This window comes from Enoplosus armatus, chromosome 22 (assembly GCF_043641665.1).
Source record: "Enoplosus armatus isolate fEnoArm2 chromosome 22, fEnoArm2.hap1, whole genome shotgun sequence".
NCBI lineage: Eukaryota > Metazoa > Chordata > Actinopteri > Centrarchiformes > Enoplosidae > Enoplosus > Enoplosus armatus.
In genome coordinates this window covers 487,339-506,260 of record NC_092201.1, presented here as the reverse complement: position 1 = coordinate 506,260, position 18,922 = coordinate 487,339, and the positions used below count along the sequence as shown (strand labels likewise).

General features: G+C 42.9%; 1 protein-coding gene across 5 annotated transcripts in view; it reads left to right on the top strand.

Annotated features, from left to right (window-relative positions):
- Positions 1-18,922, top strand: part of flncb (filamin C, gamma b (actin binding protein 280)) — a 46,276-nt gene that overhangs the window by 13,823 nt on the left and 13,531 nt on the right. For all 5 annotated transcript variants that reach the window (XM_070929037.1, XM_070929040.1, XM_070929039.1 and 2 more), the window contains 23 exons: positions 515-633; positions 718-795; positions 1,192-1,354; positions 1,868-2,068; positions 4,972-5,109; positions 5,206-5,332; positions 5,996-6,132; positions 6,658-6,851; positions 6,945-7,058; positions 7,142-7,285; positions 7,384-7,507; positions 7,720-7,880; positions 7,971-8,061; positions 8,366-8,535; positions 8,617-8,734; positions 9,427-9,689; positions 9,872-10,469; positions 11,651-11,824; positions 13,922-14,084; positions 14,219-14,379; positions 14,521-14,688; positions 16,922-17,045; positions 17,128-17,284. In XM_070929037.1, the coding sequence (XP_070785138.1) occupies positions 515-633; positions 718-795; positions 1,192-1,354; positions 1,868-2,068; positions 4,972-5,109; positions 5,206-5,332; positions 5,996-6,132; positions 6,658-6,851; positions 6,945-7,058; positions 7,142-7,285; positions 7,384-7,507; positions 7,720-7,880; positions 7,971-8,061; positions 8,366-8,535; positions 8,617-8,734; positions 9,427-9,689; positions 9,872-10,469; positions 11,651-11,824; positions 13,922-14,084; positions 14,219-14,379; positions 14,521-14,688; positions 16,922-17,045; positions 17,128-17,284 (3,887 nt within the window). The remainder of the gene's footprint in view (positions 1-514; positions 634-717; positions 796-1,191; positions 1,355-1,867; positions 2,069-4,971; positions 5,110-5,205; positions 5,333-5,995; positions 6,133-6,657; positions 6,852-6,944; positions 7,059-7,141; positions 7,286-7,383; positions 7,508-7,719; positions 7,881-7,970; positions 8,062-8,365; positions 8,536-8,616; positions 8,735-9,426; positions 9,690-9,871; positions 10,470-11,650; positions 11,825-13,921; positions 14,085-14,218; positions 14,380-14,520; positions 14,689-16,921; positions 17,046-17,127; positions 17,285-18,922) is intronic.

The window sequence follows — 18,922 nt, the reverse complement described above, 5'->3', positions numbered from 1 at the left end:
AATATGGCAATACATACAGGAACAGTCCAATCATCATGGGAAATGAGCTCATTGGTCAATTTTCAGATGAGCAGTTGATATTTGTAGAGCTGAAACAATCAGCCAGGTAATCAATTAGTCGACTGATATACAAATATTTGTGAACAATTTTGATTAATTGTTTAAGGTTTTTTGGCCCATTGGTCAGAGAAAACAAACAATTTAAAATCAGTTGAGATAAAGATATTTCACTATTTTGTGATGTTTGACATTTAACAGTGAATCAGTGAATTAGACAGTTGTTGATAGATGAGATACTAAAAAGTAATTTTGGAACAGAATTGTCATATATTATTTGTTTTTTACTATCATGGTTTGAATAACAGAATGTTTTGCTGAGATCTGAATGACTTGAATTAATTTGAATTCTGTTACTGCTGTCAACATGGGTTCATGGTCTTTGTCGGTTGGAACCACAAGGTTTGTGGGAATCATTCGATTTTTCATTGAACTTGCCTCCTCTCGTGTCTCTCAGGTATTGAGCCTCGAGGTAATGTGGTTCTGAAACCAGCAGAGTTTCTGGTGGAGACGGTGGAGGCCGGACTGGGTGAAGTTCTGGTTTATGTGGAAGATCCAGAGGGACACACAGAGGAGGTGAGAACACACTCTTATTTTATATCTAATCAAACACAGCAAAGTGAATTACAACTGAATGTGTTGTCTTTTTGCGACCATCAGGCCCGAGTGATCCCCAACAACGACAAGAACAGAACGTACTCTGTGGTCTACCTGCCCAAAGTGGAGGGGCTTCATAAAGTAAGAAAAATCACTCTGGAATATAAATCCCAATCATATAGCGAAAAGGTCGACCTGCTAGCTTTCACAGCTTTCATCTACATCTCATGGTCTTCTTTAGCGAATGGAGCTGGCTCAGGTGTCATCACGTGACTTACGCATGGAAATCCAGTCATGTGATGTCATTACTATTCGTCCAATCTTTACAGCTCTTTAGCTCTCCGCTTAAGTTTGCTTAACTTTCTTAAGAACAGATGACTCAAAGTTACAAACTTTATTCAAAAAGGGTTATGAAAACTGTTCCCGTAAGCTTCAGGAGGGATTTAATGATTTAAATGACAGATTTGGTTCATTGATTCATGATGTAAGTGACCCATCAGAAACCCTGACTGGCCTGTGTGGTGCTGCTCCTCTCAGGTGAAGGTGCTGTTTGCTGGGCAGGACATCGACAGAAGTCCCTTTGTGGTGAATGTTTCTAAGGCCATGGGCGACCCGACCAGAGTTCAGGCCCGCGGGCCGGGACTGCAGTCGACGGGAAACGTGGCCAACAAACCTACATACTTTGACATTTACACTGCAGGTAATCACTCAAACTGAAACTCATGAAACTGAACTATATTATGAGTTACCATTTAGACAGAGCACTAACTGCTCGACTTTAATCAGTTTACCTGGAAAATAAGCAAAGAAAGCTGCTAAAGAGTTCTTGAGCCAAATAAATGTTATGCTGGTATCTAATTACCTTTTTATTAGACATTTCTGTTGGAAATCTGGTCTAAAAGGTAACTCTTCTGTATTGTAAAAAAGCATTTTTGTCCATGTAGTCACACTTCAAGGCAAAAGGAGGGCTTCAATAAAACTGCAGCCTGTAGGGGACACAACATGACTTTAGGCTTATAGTACATACCTTCCTTTAATTCTCCAGAATTTCTTTCTAGTCAGGGATATTTTCCCACAAATGTAAAAGCATTTAGGTTTCTTCTTCCGTCTTACCAAAGCTGCCACATTTCAGTCTGTATGAATCAGTTCCAATAAGTGTCACATTCCTCTTTCAGTGCTTGAAAGTCTTGTTGTCCATCTGTCTGTCCATCAGGGGCGGGTGCTGGAGATGTAGGCGTTATCATTGTGGATTCAAATGGTCGGAGGGATACAGTAGAGATTGTCTTGGAGAACAAAGGCGACAGTATTTTCCGCTGCACCTATGTTCCCGTCCTGGAGGGACCTCACACCGTCTATGTGACCTTTGCTGGGCAGCAGATTCCCAGAAGCCCTTTCACTGTCCAGATCTCAGAGGGTAGGTTTTACACATCCATGTCTAGCACATTGGACACTGTCAGTTCTGACTTTATTTTTGTTCCAGATGGTGTCTGTGGTCCTTTTAAACATGTACAATTTTAATGGAAGCCATTTTGTCATAAATTAATTTCCATGTAACATTAACAAGAATCTGAAACCTGCAGATATTTTTACTTCATTTGGTACATAATCTGATATGAACAGCATAATGAACTTTTTGACCCTCCCTCTTGTAATCACCATCTCCCGTCGCTCAGCAGCTGTTTCTAATCAGAGTGAGTGTCACATTGAAATCTGATGTCCAGACTGACTGATTAAAGAACTCAAGAAAAAGTTTTTGATTTCCATAACAGTATGAAATCTGCAGTTCAGTCTGGGTCCAGGTCTGATGAGACAGTCGGTGCTTGCTCCTCAGTACTGGGTTTTATTGGCTGAAGCTGTGCGCTCTCATGGTTTTGGGCTGCGGTGTTCCGTCTTCTCCTTGGTGCTCCATTGGTCTGCTGGCAGAGATGTGGACTCTGACTTTGATCAGAGTTGGACAGTTTGACCGACAGGGGCAAAATGGATGGATGTTTGGACTTGACTTTAGCCAAGCCCATCTTGTCTGATAGGACTTGTATTTGATTTGGGACTTTGGGGCTGTCTTGACTGTGAATTGCTGTCTAGATTTAGGACTTGCCCGTTGCCTGTCTTGACTTGGATGGATGGAAGGTCCCAAGTCTTTGACTTGGATGGATGGATGGAAGGTCCCAAGTCTTTGACTTAGGACCTGACCTGGGATCTTTGTCTGACTGGACGTAGATTTGACTTGGGACTCTCTCTGAAATTGAACTTTTCTGTCTTGACTTGGACTTGATTTAGGACTTTACTACCTTTTGACTTGGGATTGCCAGCCGTGACTTGGGACTTGCCGGTCTTAATTTAGTGATTGATTTAGGACTTGACTTGTTTGTCTTGACTGGCACTTTCTATCTTGATGTAGGACTTGCCTCAAATTGGGACTTGACACTGGACTTGCCTGTCTTGACTTGAAACCTGACTTGTGACTTGTATATCTTTGACTAGAGACTTAGGACTTGACTGATATGACCCCAGACTTGCCTGCCTAGTATTATGATTCGAGACTTGCTGTCTTGACTTGGAACTTGACCCAGGACTTGTCTGTCTTGACTTGACTCAGAACTTGGAAATCTTGGTACTTGTCTGTCTTGATTTGGGACTCTGACTTGTCAGTCTAGACTTGACTAAAGCAGTCTGTTGGTCCGGATGTCTACTGGTCTGGAGGTCTCTGTCACCTCTGTACCTGTGTACAATTGTATCATCACTGTTGTTCCCTCCTTCAGTTTCCCAGAGCGTCCCGCCTCCGGGGTCTCCGGTGCAGATTGTACCTCAGTGCACACACACCCCACCCTCAGACAAGACAAGGAGAGGCCCCCCTCCAACACCGCCCAAACCCAGGCGACCAAGTTAGTACAGGCTGGGGGTGGGGGTGTGACTGGAGCCTGCCTGCGCTAGCCTGGTTTCCTTCCACCTCAACTCAAAACCATCTCTGCCTCTGACCCCTCTGATGGGGTTTCCCAGCTTTACAGCATGTGCAGCACCTGCTTCATCCTGAGCAGCTTTACCTTCTTCTACAGCAAAGAAACAGAGTGAATGTGGATGTGTGGAGGCCTTTCTGGATGCTCTCAGGATTAATGATCACCTCAGGCCAACCATGATTTTATCCAGTTGACAAACAACAAAACAAGGCGAACTTGTCAAATATTGAATGTTGTCTGAACAAAATACAGACTAAAACTGGATAAATTAAATCAGAACCTATCTGATCAAAGAATAAGATTATGAATCTGATGAGACATTTGAAGTCTTTTGATGCTTGTCAGTTTCGATACGGACACTTTTCAGTCAGTACCAAAAAAGTATTTCAGTTCCATCACCAGTTCTACACCAAGCCTCTGACTCCAACTAAGTAAATCGTCCAGATATCTGATGGTATATAGATTACTGACATTTATGTGATCCAGTGTGTGCGTGTGTGTGTGTGTGACAACTTTTGGTTAGTTTGGACTTCAGCTTTACAAACACTCTAGTGGTATTTTTATTCTTCAAACCAGATTTTTTTGTTCGTAAAAAATATGCAAAACATGAAGGGGGTTCCCCCCATTCACTTAATTCTGTAATTAGTTACCACTAATGAAAACAACAATGTTGATAAAACAGCAAAAACTAACCCATTTGAAATAATACATATATGTATACTCCAAAATGTATACAGTAGAACTAAGTGCCTCTGATTTCTGGCCTTGTGACCATTTAGATGTATTTGTTTACACACATAGGCCTTCATCATCATCATCATCATCCTCACCATTATCCTCATCTGCGTTATCTCTCTTTTTCTTAGTAACCAATATCAATGACCCTCCTCTTCCTCTTCCACCCTTTTCAACTTTGTATCACATCTGTTTAGATAAAAAAAAACTGTCTCTGTCTGTCTGTTTCACAGTGATTCTCACCTTTACAAAGTGTTTTATCTGTGAATTAGACAACGATCTGTACGCCTCTGAACTCTCCAAAGTTGTAAACATTTTGTTTTAAATCATTTATTTATGTTTCATTCTTTTTCACTTGCTGAAGTCATGGACCTGCAGCTCTGAGCTCTTCGTTCTTCTGACTGATAACCTTTTGTTTCATCTTGTCTTCATCTTTGCTGCTTTTTCCTTTTAGCCTCAGAAAACTGCTTCTCTCTCAGCACTGATCAGCTGACTAACAGATAAACCTGCAGCCGTCTACCTGTGAAGTGTGAAGTTTGTGTGAATGTTTCTGTTAGTTGATTATGATTTTAACATCATCTCCCAGTCTAACCAGTGTCCCACATCTCCTCCTGATTGGCTCTCACAGCCTGTAACCCAAATGCCTGCAGAGCGTCGGGCAGAGGTCTGCAGCCGAAGGGTCTGAGGGTGAAAGAAGTGGCAGATTTTAAAGTTTACACTAAAGGAGCAGGCAGCGGAGAGCTCAAAGTCACTGTGAAGGGACCAAGTAAGACGCCAAGACTGACTATTTAGCTTGAAATGCACCTTTACTGTACATGGTGCACAGTACTGATTGTGGGCGATATTTTTATTTTGAATCCAGAGGGCCTGGAGGAGCCGGTGAAGGTTCTTGAGATGGAAAACGGGATGTTTGAGTGTAATTATTACCCCATCCAGATAGGAAAATACATCGTAACTATCACCTGGGGAGGACACAGCATCCCACGCAGGTAAGACTGATCAGCTGATCATGTTGTTCTCCTATGTTAGTTATCACACGGATGATGTTAATTCAAATAGAAAACTGAGAGAACCCAATCCAGTCATTTGGGTTTTAAGCCCATGAAAATGAAGTTGTGAGTTGTATGTTGTGGTGTAACTACAGAATTAAAGGGGGACCCAGGGTAGAACCTTGAGGTGCTCCAGTGGATTTACACACAGAAAAGTAACAAGTAGAAAGTTTAGAGTTTCTTTGAAGATGATGACTCATGAGTAGTGAATTGCTCACATACAACTCTCTCCATATATAAAGCTTACTTTCACTCAGTATTGAATATTTAAACATAAATGTGTTAATTATATCTAACAGTTAATATGGAAGTTGTTCATTCAAGTTAAAAGACATTACACACATAAAAAAATGCAGCTTTGTCAGAACATATAAATGTATTGGACCATAATGTTAATTTTATAACTGAATATTTGGACATTTGGCCAATTGGTCAAATGTAACTAGAGAACTATAAGGGATCCAGGATAGATCCCTGAGGGACTCCAGATGCTCAGATGTGTGTAGATAGATATGGATGTAAAGCATACTATGCTCAATTCTAAATAATTGAACATATACAAAACTATAATACTATAACTATAATATGTGTGTGTGTTTTCAGTCCATTCGAGGTTCAGGTGAGTGAGGAGGCGGGGCCTCAGAAAGTGAGGGCCTGGGGTCCAGGTCTGGAGACTGGCATGGTGGGGAAGAGTGCTGACTTTGTGGTGGAGGCCATCGGCACTGAGGTGGGAACACTTGGTATGTCACAACAACTCACCTGCTGCTCAGAATGATTGACAGGTAGCTGGGGGCGGGGCTTAAAGATAGCGGCCATCTGTCTGAAACTTTGTTTGTCTGTAAAATATCTCAATGACTACTGGTCAGATTTCCTTAAAGTTTACTGTGAATATTTGCGGCTCATGAATCCTAATGATTTTGGCGACTTCCTGACTTTTCCTCTGGCAGTGCCTCTGGGACAAACTTTATATTTTGTCACATGCAAAATATTTATATCTGGGTAACTCCCTATTTTGTATTTATCAGCAGTAAATATAATGACATTTTCATCTCATCTCATGGCCGTCATCAGCGGCTTTGTTCCACTTAGTTCAAGGAGAGTGAAGACTTTTTTGTGAAGAAAGAATAATTAGAACTAATTAATAAATATGATAAATAAATACTGAACTGACATTATAGTGTGGTATATTTTATTGTTAATATTTTGCTTACAAAAAGAGTGTTTTGGAATATATGATGAATATGAGTTTCATTAACTGTCTGCAGGTTTCTCCATCGAGGGTCCCTCTCAGGCGAAGATCGAGTGTGATGACAAAGGTGACGGGTCATGTGATGTCCGATACTGGCCGACTGAACCGGGCGACTACGCTGTCCACGTCATATGTGACGACGAGGACATCAAGGACAGTCCCTTCATGGCTCACATTCTCCCTGCTGCCAATGATGTCTTTCCAGAAAACGTTAGACCAGCACCTCCCTGATTTTAAAACAGTTTCTGTAAAACGATTTTATTGTTAAACATGAAGTGTTGAATATTCTCCGTTCGTCTTCAGGTGAAATGTTACGGTCCAGGTCTGGAGCCGCTGGGCTGCATTGTCAACAAACCTGCTGATTTCACCATTGATGCCCATGAAGCCGGCAGGGGAGAACTGAAGCTCTACGCTCAGGTGAGAACTTATCAAATAATTCTCTTCTATGTAATGATGGTATTTTGATTGGAGATATGTGAAATCTGTGTTTGTGTGTTCAGGATGCAGAGGGTTTCCCCATTGACATACAGATCACAGATAATGGAGACAGCACCTACTTCTGTGTTTACATTCCCACAAAACCCATCAAACACACCATCATCATCACCTGGGGCGAAGTCAACGTTCCCAACAGCCCCTTTAGGGTATAAACCAATGTTCATTGTTAATTGTAGGCCGCAATTTGTAGCCTAAATGACTGTTAATGCCGTTGATTTCCAACACTTTGCATGTTGTGAACCAGGTGACGATAGGAGAAGGCAGCCATCCAGAGAACGTGAAGGTTTACGGTCCAGGTGTGGAGAAGACGGGACTGAAGGCCAACGAGCCGACATACTTCACCGTGGACTGCAGCGAGGCCGGACAGGGTGGGGCATTGTTATGGTCCAACATCATACCTGTTTTATGAGTCTTTTATCCTGTTATTTTTAATATTGAAAATAATACAGATCCTTCCACCACTGCACATGACTTTCATGTAGTTGTTTTTTCTTATGAATGATATTTGCTTTTCAAGTTGCTCTAAAAGCTGCTAGAGTATGATATGAAGAAGGTTTATTGTCACTGTCATTCCCTGCAGGTGATGTCAGCATTGGGATCAAGTGTGCTCCAGGTGTGGTCGGTCCTGCAGAGGCCGACATCGACTTCGACATCATCAAGAACGACAACGACACGTTCACAGTGAAGTACACGCCTCCGGGTGCCGGTCAGTACACCATCATGGTGCTGTTCGCTGATCAGGTGAGAGTGCAGACAGGTGAACTGCTTCTGGAAACGTTTCCTGCTAAAACGACACATTCAACAAACCTCTCACCTTTAATGTGTAAACAGGAAATTCCCATCAGCCCCTTCAGAATAAAGGTGGATCCTTCCCATGATGCAGCTAAAGTCCGAGCAGAAGGACCTGGACTCAACAAGACAGGTGATTTCACAACATTATGACTGTTAACACTAACTATCGTTAGTTTTAACTTCTTGTCTTTGACATCCTTTAAAAATCTGATCAAATGTTACTTAATATTGTTTTACATTGTCTTCTCTTAATTCGTTCACACAAATTAGTACTGAGAGCGTGATTGACAAAACTCACCAGACTCTTATTTTGTGAATGTTAGTCAACAGTTGAGTTTCCGGCAAGTAAATGCTCTCCACTTCCTGTCTGATCAGTGATGCTCAGTGTAATAAACCTCCAGATCATTTGTATTTCTATATTTAACTCTCTGCAGGTGTTGAAGTGGGTAAACCGACTCACTTCACCATTTACACAAAGGGAGCGGGCAAAGCCAAACCTGAGGTCCATTTCACCGGAGCAGCCAAAGGTGAAGCTGTCAGAGACTTCGAGATCATCGACAACCACGACTACTCGTACACCGTCCGCTACACCGCAGTCCAACAGGTCAGACAGCACTTTGACTTGTAGGATTTATAATATGTGAGCTGATGAACTGGTGTTAATTGTAGTTTGTGTCTCTCTCAGGGGAACATGTCCGTCACTGTGTGTCACGGAGGAGACCCCATCCCTAAAAGTCCATTTAACATCAGTGTGGCCCCCCCGCTGGACCTCAGCAAGGTCAAAGTTCAGGGTTTGAACAACAGTGAGTGCATCTGACTGATGGTTTCTACTGGAAACACATCCAAAACATTTGTCACGCTGAAGCAAGAAATTGTTTCCATACAGAAAGTCAGGTTCAGGTTCAGTTCAGAGCGGCAGTAATAATGTGACAGGTTCTGTGTTCAGGTTCAAATGTAGCATCCATATATATTTATCAAGAATATTAGCCTTTATTTGATAGTGACTGTAGAGAGGTGACAAAGATGACATGTAACAAAGACGGTCAGCATCTTAAATGCCCCGTAGATTTGGCAGGTTTTTTATTCACTGGATTAACCAAAAACAAACACATCTCTTGTTTTCTGAAATGATTACAGTAAGAGTTTACTGAAACTACGGTCCTAAACTGTAGGCCAGGAACTTGCACTACTCGTGCTTCACTTTACATCATTAACATCTTGTTTAAATAGTTAAAAGAGGTCTTGGAGTTTTGAGAGGTGGCCATTTTGTCCCAGCAAAATCTGGTCGAGGATAAATTGTTCCTTAGAAGATGTTTGTCCGGACTGAAAACTTGTAGCAAGTTCTAAAGGCAACTCTTTTAGGACAAAGAAAGATTTTTTTTTAGGGAAAATCAGGGCTAAATGCTCGTCACTCTGAATTAAATCCTATTAAAAAGATTAGTAATCACTAACTGAACATCCTGCTTGTGTGTCTGTGTTTGTGTGCGCATCAAAGAGGTGGATGTTGGGAAGGACGAGGAGTTCACCGTCAGTACTCAGGGTGCCGGAGGTCAGGGCAAACTGGAAATCAAGATCACCTCACCGTCACGTCGACCTATTCCCTGTAAGCTGGAGTCGGGCACGGCCAATGAGGTGCACACGGTGAAGTACATTCCCCCTGAGGAAGGACCGTACAGAGTGGACATCAGCTACGATGGAAACCCAGTACCAGGAAGTCCGTTCACTGTGGAGGGCATCATGCCACCCGACCCTTCAAAGGTGAGTCACTGTGAAGACATTTTGAAATGGAAGAAACCTTTCTTGGTTATCATTATTGGGTCTACCAATTTAATACGTATTCTGATTTAGCTCCAAACCTTAGACCGCACGCTAACTCCTTCTACCAACACATTTCTTAACATGTCCTTGTGTCTCATCTCTTTTGCCTGTTCACCTTCCAGGTTCGAGCCTATGGTCCAGGTCTTCAGGGTGGTGTTGTGGGTAAACCGGCCCCCTTTGCCATTGACACAAAGGGAGCTGGTACTGGTGGTCTGGGTCTGACAGTGGAGGGACCCTGTGAAGCCAAGATCGAATGCCAGGACAACGGTGATGGATCCTGCTCCGTGTCTTACCTGCCCACCGAGCCAGGCGAGTATGCCATCAACATCCTGTTTGCAGACCAGCACATCCCCGGGTCCCCCTTCAAGGCCGTGGTCCAGTCGGCGTTTGACCCCAGCAAGGTGACGGCCAGCGGCCCCGGCCTGGAGCGAGGGAAGGTCAATGAGGACGGATCCTTTACGGTGGACTGCTCCAAAGCCGGAGAGGCTGAGCTCACCATCGAGATCATCTCAGATTCCGGAGCCAAAGCTGAAGTTCACGTCCAGAACAACAGCGACGGGACCTACTCCATCACCTACATCCCCCAGTTCCACGGCATGTACACCATCACCATCAAATATGGAGGACACGCGGTGCCGAAGTTCCCCACCCGACTACAGGTGGACCCAGCTGTCGACACCAGTGGGGTGAAGGTCTATGGACCAGGAGTGGAACCCAGAGGTGAGGGCTTAAAAATTGTATCCTACCCAGTTACACGGTGGTAGTGCGTCTTTTTATATAATTATGTCAAACCTGAATCCACAATCTGCTTATCAAATCTGTATCTATTAAAATCCCTTTTCAGATCTATTTACTTTTACTTTTTTCAACAATTTAAAACAATACTAAAGCAAAAGCTTGATATTTAAGATCCGGAACTCAGAGATTTACGTTCAAATACCCCATATATTACATATTTCACTATAAAACAACAATCCCTTAAGATAACAGTAATGAATCCTTAATTTATCCCTGAAACCCCTTAAAAAGAGATCCCTTATTTTGTACATTCATTTCAAAAGCCCTTAATTGATAACGTAAGTAGATTTTTAGGTAGGGGTAGAAGATATTCGCTTTACCTCAGTTATCCATAAGGGACCCTGTTATTGAAACCCAACCCTACAGGCACGTTTGGCAGCTTTCAGATTGTAAGTGTTTCCCGGTTTACAGCCACACATCGCTGAAGTCTGGTTTCCAAACTCTCTGCTGTTCTGCGGTCAGTTTTTATGATGGAGGCTGTATGCAGAGTGAGTCAGCTCAGTTTGTTTACTGGCCTCCTGGACTTCTCCACGGTCAATTATGACAGTTAATAAACTCACAGGAGCACATTTGCAGTTTTGTAGGCTACACTTTCCTCATTATGTTTTTTTCTATTTTGGACCTTCTTGATTATAGATGTTGCATTTAGCTTCTTTTTGTGATCAAAATTAGATTTAACCAAAACAATGTAAAGAGTGTGAGTAGTAAGTAAGTAATGGTAACAAGTAATGAGAGCACAAACATGACAACCGTCCTCTCCCGTCGTAGCTCCCTCACGTATTCTCATTACGTAATAAGGAACTGGTTTGGACAGCAGGACTAACTGTCCTGAAACAACCCCTGTATTCCCTGACCATATGAAAAAAAGTATGTTCCTTGTGTAAACTTGTTATTTTTATTTGTCAGAGTCAGAAATACTTTATTGATCCCCGGGGGGGAAATTACACACGTCAGATTCTGGTCAGATTCTGGTCAGATTCTGGTCAGATTTGGCCCAGCAGTAGTAGGCACTGCATTTTGATACTCCGTAAAGGACACAATTATCTTCATATTGTTGATTTCTTCTCTTCATGTGTGTTTTCATGTGTGTTTCTTCTCTATAGGCGTCCTAAGGGAAGTGACCACCCATTTCATTGTGGACGCCCGGGCTCACTACAAGAGTGGCGGCAGCCATATCAAAGCCTGCGTGTCCAACCCATCAGGCGCCAACACGGACGCCTACATCACCGACAAAGGTGACGGGACCTACAGAGTGGAGTACACGCCATACGAGGACGGTGAGACTCTAAACTTTTTATTGTCACAGCAGGAGGTGCTGAGAGAATCTGCTGGACTGTTGATGTGTTTGAGCTGAAAGTCCTCCAGTTAGAAAACTGTTTCTGGAGCTGACACTGAGTCAGCGTGCTGACAGGAGGAGGGTTTGCTGCTGTTTTATGGATGTTTTTCCACAGCAACACATTATAATGTTGAAATGAAGTGCCTTGTGGCTTTCATAAAGCTTCTGTTTTCCCTCTGCCACAGTAAAGGGAAAGAGGCATTTGTGGCTTCAACAATTAAACTTGTTGCTGCACAAAGATTTCATCATGTTTAGGACTCTTAATGTGGCAATCTGACAGATCCTCTTAATGGTGTCTTAGCCAGAATCCAAATGTAAACAGAAGTCACAAAAATCAAAACAAGACGACAAAACAAAAAGTTGGCATTTTATTTTAAAACCTGGTTTAAATCCCAGATAAACTGATCAGTGATGCCAGCAAACACACCTATATTTTTAATTATAGTAACATGATAACATGTTAACTATTGGAGGTACTTAATTAAGGCAGGAGATGTTAACATGGTAACGTAAGCATGCTAAATACTAGATGGTAGACATCAGCACATAAACATCTAATGAATAGATCATACACGTGAACTATTACATGTACTAAATGTAAGCATGTTAATATGCTAATGATAGGACAGCAATAGGCTAAGCTTAGCATGCTAGTATGCTAATGTGCAGTGTAAGGTTTACCTGAGCTTAATGTTGCGTTCATGTCATATCGAAAGTATCGCAATTGCGAGTTTCTGACATCCAAATCATAGTTACGATTCAGGAAGATCTGCTATGTCTGAGATGGTGTTTAATGTGGAAGCGGCTGAAAACCAAACACAAACGGACGCCTCATGTCTGCCAAATTTCATGGGTCAAGGTAATTAAACCCAAGTGTAATAGTGATAGTGTAATATTTATAGTATTTATAGTATAGTATTTTTAATCATCACATGGCAGTCATACTACTGTCTGTAGTGATACACAGGCTAAAGAAACAGATGAGTAACTGAGAATAAAACAACAGTGACTCTGCACAGATATATAAAGGTAGAAAATGTAAATAAGGTAAAATGAATAGATTCAGTCAGACCTTCTACTGCTCACTGACAGAGGAAAGCAGAGTGAGAGGTGAGCGACTGGTATTAATAGCTGCAGTCTGTCTGTTCGCAGCAGATGGTTTTCCACTGATAGTAATGTGTGACATGTTGGAGCCCATTGCATTGTGGGACATAAATACTCTCCCCTGTGGAGGCTTCAGTCAGACCGGGATTTAATGAAAGATGATTTTCAGTCTGAATCTGGTCTGTTGCTGTTAAACACACATGCACTTCTAGGTTTGTAGCTAAAGGGTTTCTGGTTCAAAACCACTGGCTGAAAAATGAGTATGAGTCTAAGACTCAAGTTCCTTTGAGCAAGAGACTGAACCTACAGCGTCTGAGGTGCAGCTGCTCAATGCTCGCCATTGACTGAGGACTGGGGTTATGATGGATAACTCTCAGTGTTAGTGTGAGTAGCTGTATGGATGTGAAATTAGGTGTTGTTGTAGTCTGGTTTGCTTTCCCTGGATAAATAAAGCATCAAACAAGACTAACAGTGTATAGTAACACAACACCTACCACTAACATGCAGATGCTAGCCTGCCACAATAGTTTGCCACGGTAGCTGGTTTGCTGCCAGTTAGCTACACTACCATTTTGCAAGGTAGCTAGCTTGGTTGCTAAGCGGACGTTAAGTTTAAAACGGTTACATTTGTACCATGGACTCCGGTCTGACAACTGATTACTTCAGCAGAGGGTTTTTATAAAACTGGATGGTGAGATGCAGCTAATATGATCTCTGCATATCTCCAGAAAAGCAACAGATTTATCACAATCATTCGTTGTATTGACACATTCCAGCTTCCATACCTTCACTTCTGTTCCCATCTGTATGGTGCACCAGTGTGTGCTATGGTTGTCAGCTGACACATAGACCCTTAACTTTAGAAATATTAAATAAAGTTTGGCCTGCTAACATGCCAAATGTCAAATTAACTTCTGTCTCTGTCTGTCTGCAGGTTTGCATCTGATTGAAGTGCTGTTTGATGAGGTCTCTGTGCCTAAGAGTCCATTCAGGGTGTCGGTGACTGAGGGTTGTGATCCCAGTCGAGTCCGAGCCTATGGTCCAGGCCTGGAGGAAGGACTGGTTAATAAACCAAACCGCTTCACTGTTGAGACCAGGTGATTTTACTGTATTTCTTAATATAACATGCTGGATTACATTTTCATAGACATTTGAATGTTTCAGACCAATTTGCCTTTAATTCAGTCTATCCATGCTTCGTTCTTATCTCCCCTCTGCCCTGTCTCTTCAGAGGTGCTGGCACCGGAGGTCTTGGTTTGGCCATTGAGGGTCCCTCAGAGGCGAAGATGTCGTGTAAGGACAACAAAGATGGCAGCTGCAGTGTGGAGTACATCCCCTTCACTCCTGGAGAGTACGACGTCAACATCACCTTCGGAGGCCTTCCAATCCCAGGTGATGCATCTAAACTGTTTCATCCACCACGTTATTAAGACCCAGGACTCTGGCCTGTAGGGTTGGGCATGGTTGAGACTTGATAGATTCTGTAGGTATTTCAGGTACAGCAACGACTAACCTCTTCTGTGTGTGTTGCAGGGAGCCCATTTCGGGTTCCAGTACGAGAGCTGGTTGATCCCAGTAAAGTGAAGTGTTCAGGTCCTGGCCTGGGAAGTGGAGTTCGAGCCCATGTCCCTCAGACCTTCACTGTCGACAGCAGTAAGGCAGGGGTGGCCGCCCTGGAGGTCCAGCTGTATGGGCCCACAGGTAAGACAATCCTGATTTGTACTCTTATACCTGTGAGTTTCATCCATAGACTAATCTCAATTTAAGGCCTTCAGGATTGGATTTACCAAGGATGCAGTTGGCAGTTTAGGGTCAGCCAAGTAACATATACAGTGCATCCGGAAAGTATTCACAGCGCTTCACTTTTTCCACATTTTGTTATGTTGCAGCCTTATACCAAAATGGATTAAATTCATTTTTTTCCTCAAAATTCTACACACAACACCCCATAATGACAACGTGAAAAAAGTTTTTTTGAGATTTTTGCAAATTTATTAAAAATAAAAAACCTGAGAAATCACATGTACATAAGTATTCACAGCCTTTGCTCAATACTTTGTTGATGCACCTTTGGCAGCAATTACAGCCTCAAGTCTTTTTGAATATGATGCCACAAGCTTGGCACACCTATCTTTGGGCAGTTTCACCCATTCCTCTTTGCAGCACCTCTCAAGCTCCATCAGGTTGGATGGGAAGCGTCGGTGCACAGCCATTTTCACATCTCTCCAGAGATGTTCAATCGGATTCAAGTCTGGGCTCTGGCTGGGCCACTCAAGGACATTCACAGAGTTGTCCTGAAGCCACTCCTTTGATATCTTGGCTGTGTGCTTAGGGTCGTTGTCCTGCTGAAAGATAAACCGTCGCCCCAGTCTGAGGTCAAGAGCGCTCTGGAGCAGGTTTTCATCCAGGATGTCTCTGTACTTTGCTGCATTCATCTTTCCCTCTATCCTGACTAGTCTCCCACTTCCTGCCGCTGAAAAACATCCCCACAGCATGATGCTGCCACCACCATGCTTCACTGTAGGGATGGTATTGGCCTGGTGATGAGCGGTGCCTGGTTTCCTCCAAACGTGACGCCTGGCATTCACACCAAAGAGTTCAATCTTTGTCTCATCAGACCAGAGAATTTTGTTTCTCATGGTCTGAGAGTCCTTCAGGTGCCTTTTGGCAAACTCCAGGCGGGATGCTATGTGCCTTTTACTAAGGAGTGGCTTCCGTCTGGCCACTCTACCATACAGGCCTGATTGGTGGATTGCTGCAGAGATGGTTGTCCTTCTGGAAGGTTCTCCTCTCTCCACAGAGGAACTCTGGAGCTCTGACAGAGTGACCATCGGGTTCTTGGTCACCTCCCTGACTAAGGCCCTTCTCCCCCGATTACTCAGTTTAGATGGCCGGCCAGCTCTAGGAAGAGTCCTGGTGGTTCCGAACTTCTTCCACTTACGGATGATGGAGGCCACTGTGCTCATTGGGACCTTCAAAGCAGCAGAAATTTTTCTGTAACCTTCCCCAGATTTGTGCCTCGAGACAATCCTGTCTCGGAGGTCTACAGACAATTCCTTTGACTTCATGCTTGGTTTGTGCTCTGACATGCACTGTCAACTGTGGGACCTTATATAGACAGGTGTGTGCCTTTCCAAATCATGTCCAATCAACTGAATTTACCACAGGTGGACTCCAATTAAGCTGCAGAAACATCTCAAGGATGATCAGTGGAAACAGGATGCACCTGAGCTCAATTTTGAGCTTCATGGCAAAGGCTGTGAATACTTATGTACATGTGATTTCTTAGTTTTTTATTTTTAATAAATTTGCAAAAATTTCAAAAAAACTTTTTTCACATTGTCATTATGGGGTGTTGTGTGTAGAATTTTGAGGAAAAAAATGAATTTAATCCATTTTGGAATAAGGGTGTAACATAACAAAATGTGGAAAAAGTGAAGCGCCGTGAATACTTTCCGGATGCACTGTATTCATGGTTTGCTACAGCCATTTCAAGACAGTCCACCCTCGCTGAATCAAGAACCACCCTCTCCAATATCCTATATCCTGGGGGAAACCCAAACAAGAGTCCACCTGAACTAGGCGATCTTAATTATTTTTCATTCGAATACTAAACAGGTTTGTATGGATTCGAAATTTTGTTCAGACCAGCAATGGTGGACTAGAAAGTGTGGATCCAAGACCCAGTTCGGTCTAGTCTTTGGGTTTTGATCTGCCTAAAGACCCTTTAGTCCTACCCTCAAGTCATAACCATAAAAGAGTCTTCACCCAAACTCTACTCAGTCCTAGTTCAGAACCATTCCCTTGAAGAAGTGTAGGGCCGACTAAAAATATCACCAGTCTTGAAGTTTAAAGTTCAAAACTCAAACTTGCTCTAATAACGGATATAATTTATTTTGAAACTCTTTCATTTGAAACTCTGGTTGCTCTTCAGGTGTGGCTGAGCCAATCAGCATCACTGACAATGGTGACGGTACTCACACAGTCAACTACACTCCTGCCAACGACGGCCCGTACACAGTGTGTGTGAAGTACGCCGACCAGGAGGTCCCTCGCAGGTCAGTAGCGAAGAGATTTTGGACATAAAGAAGTCACAGTCTTGCTGGTTTAGGTCTTACCTTTCAAACTGTCTCCTCTCAGTCCTTTTAAGATCAAGACGTTACCGGCTCATGATGCCAGTAAAGTTCGAGCCAGTGGTCCAGGTCTGAATGCATCCGGAGTTCCAGCCAGTCTGCCGGTCGAGTTCACCATCGATGCCAGAGACGCCGGAGAGGGACTGCTCACTGTTCAGATACTGGTGAGTCACAGATTCCTGTCCTGACTTAGACTAGGTACTGCAAACAATCATAGCTGAGAAAGAATAGGGTTACGCCTGAAGGGGTACTTTTAAACCAGCTCAGGACTTGGCCTATATAATGAATGTAATGTCTTAATTCATTTCCATGTTGAAAACTACAAAAAAGCATGGACCACCACAAATTTCAAGGTCAAATATGAATTCTGATCTTGTAAATTAGCCAATTAACAAATCTGTATCCAGGACCTTAAATAATACTTCTCAAGGAGGCAGTGTGAGTGGATTTAAGATTTTAAGTTTTCCTTTAATGTGAGCATTTAATCAAGGACACACAAAAACTTGTGAAATTTTAACTGATCAAACAGTGTGTGGGTACTCTTTTGTTGTTTGGTGCAGATAATTGCTACCCAGTGTTTAGGCTAAAGGCCTGGTCACACCAGAATTCACAACAGTGAAATTTCAGAACAAAGTAACTTCACTTCAAAGGATTTGACACACAGTGGATACGAATAGTTCCCTTGAATTGACAGTTTTAATGTATTGTATGTTTAGCGACAGAGCGAGCTAGCTATCTAACATCTAACAAGGAAGTTTTTCCTTGCCACTGTCGCCAAAGTGCTTGGTCATGGTGGGAACTGTTGGGTCTCTGTAATAACATTATAAAGAGTCGGTCTAGACCTGCTCTATTTGTAAAGTGTCATGAGATGACTTTTGTTGTGATTTGGCGCTATATAAATAAAATTGAATTGAATTGAATAGTTTGTTAGTAACATGCCGTTTAGCTCAGAGAGATATTTTGGCAGGCTGGCGGCAGTATGTTACTTGCTAGCTAGCATGATGCTAGCCACGGTAGGTTACCAACTAACCCCACAACTAGTCACCACATCACCTAGCTCCATCTGAGGCCGCAGCACTCGGTCCGTTATTCTCGTTCACCTTTGAGGAAAAGTCAAAATATTATTATATTATTTTTTTACTTGTTATCTAGGAACAGGTGGCGTCTTCAGAGGTCTTTTTTTTGATGAATGATAAAATGTTGGGTTATGGTTGCATGGGACAAAACTGCCCTGCTCCTCTTCTTCTTAGCTGGAACGTATGTTAACTCGTGGTTAACATTTTATCTTTGTGAGATCACAACAATGTCTTTGAAGATACAACTTGCTGCTGGATAGCAATCAAGGACTATCGTACAGTAAGGAGGGCTGAGTTCACAGATGGGGCTTTACATTATCATCATCTTCTGGTGTGATCGGAGCCTCATATTCAAAACAGGAAACAGTTTACAATCCTACAGGCTTCAAATTCACCACATGAAGTCAGGACTGAATGTGAGCTGTAATAAAACACAAAACAGAAGAGTAGCTTGCACCTGGACCCTTCTCATAATCTTTCTCTTTTAACCCCTGATTGAAACTCTCCATGTGACTTCCTGTTCTACTGTCGGGGGCTCTTTGCTGTTGCTGCAGGGTCCGGATGGGTGCGGGCGCGAGGCCTCAGTGTTTGTGGAGGACTGGGGCAGGAGGGTGTGGGAGACTCATATAGTAAAGAAAACCATCCCCTTCAGTATTCATAAGAGAGGCTGTGTAAGGCCTGGACTCTCTCCTCTGTCACCTCCCTCCCTCCGTCACCTCGTCTCAT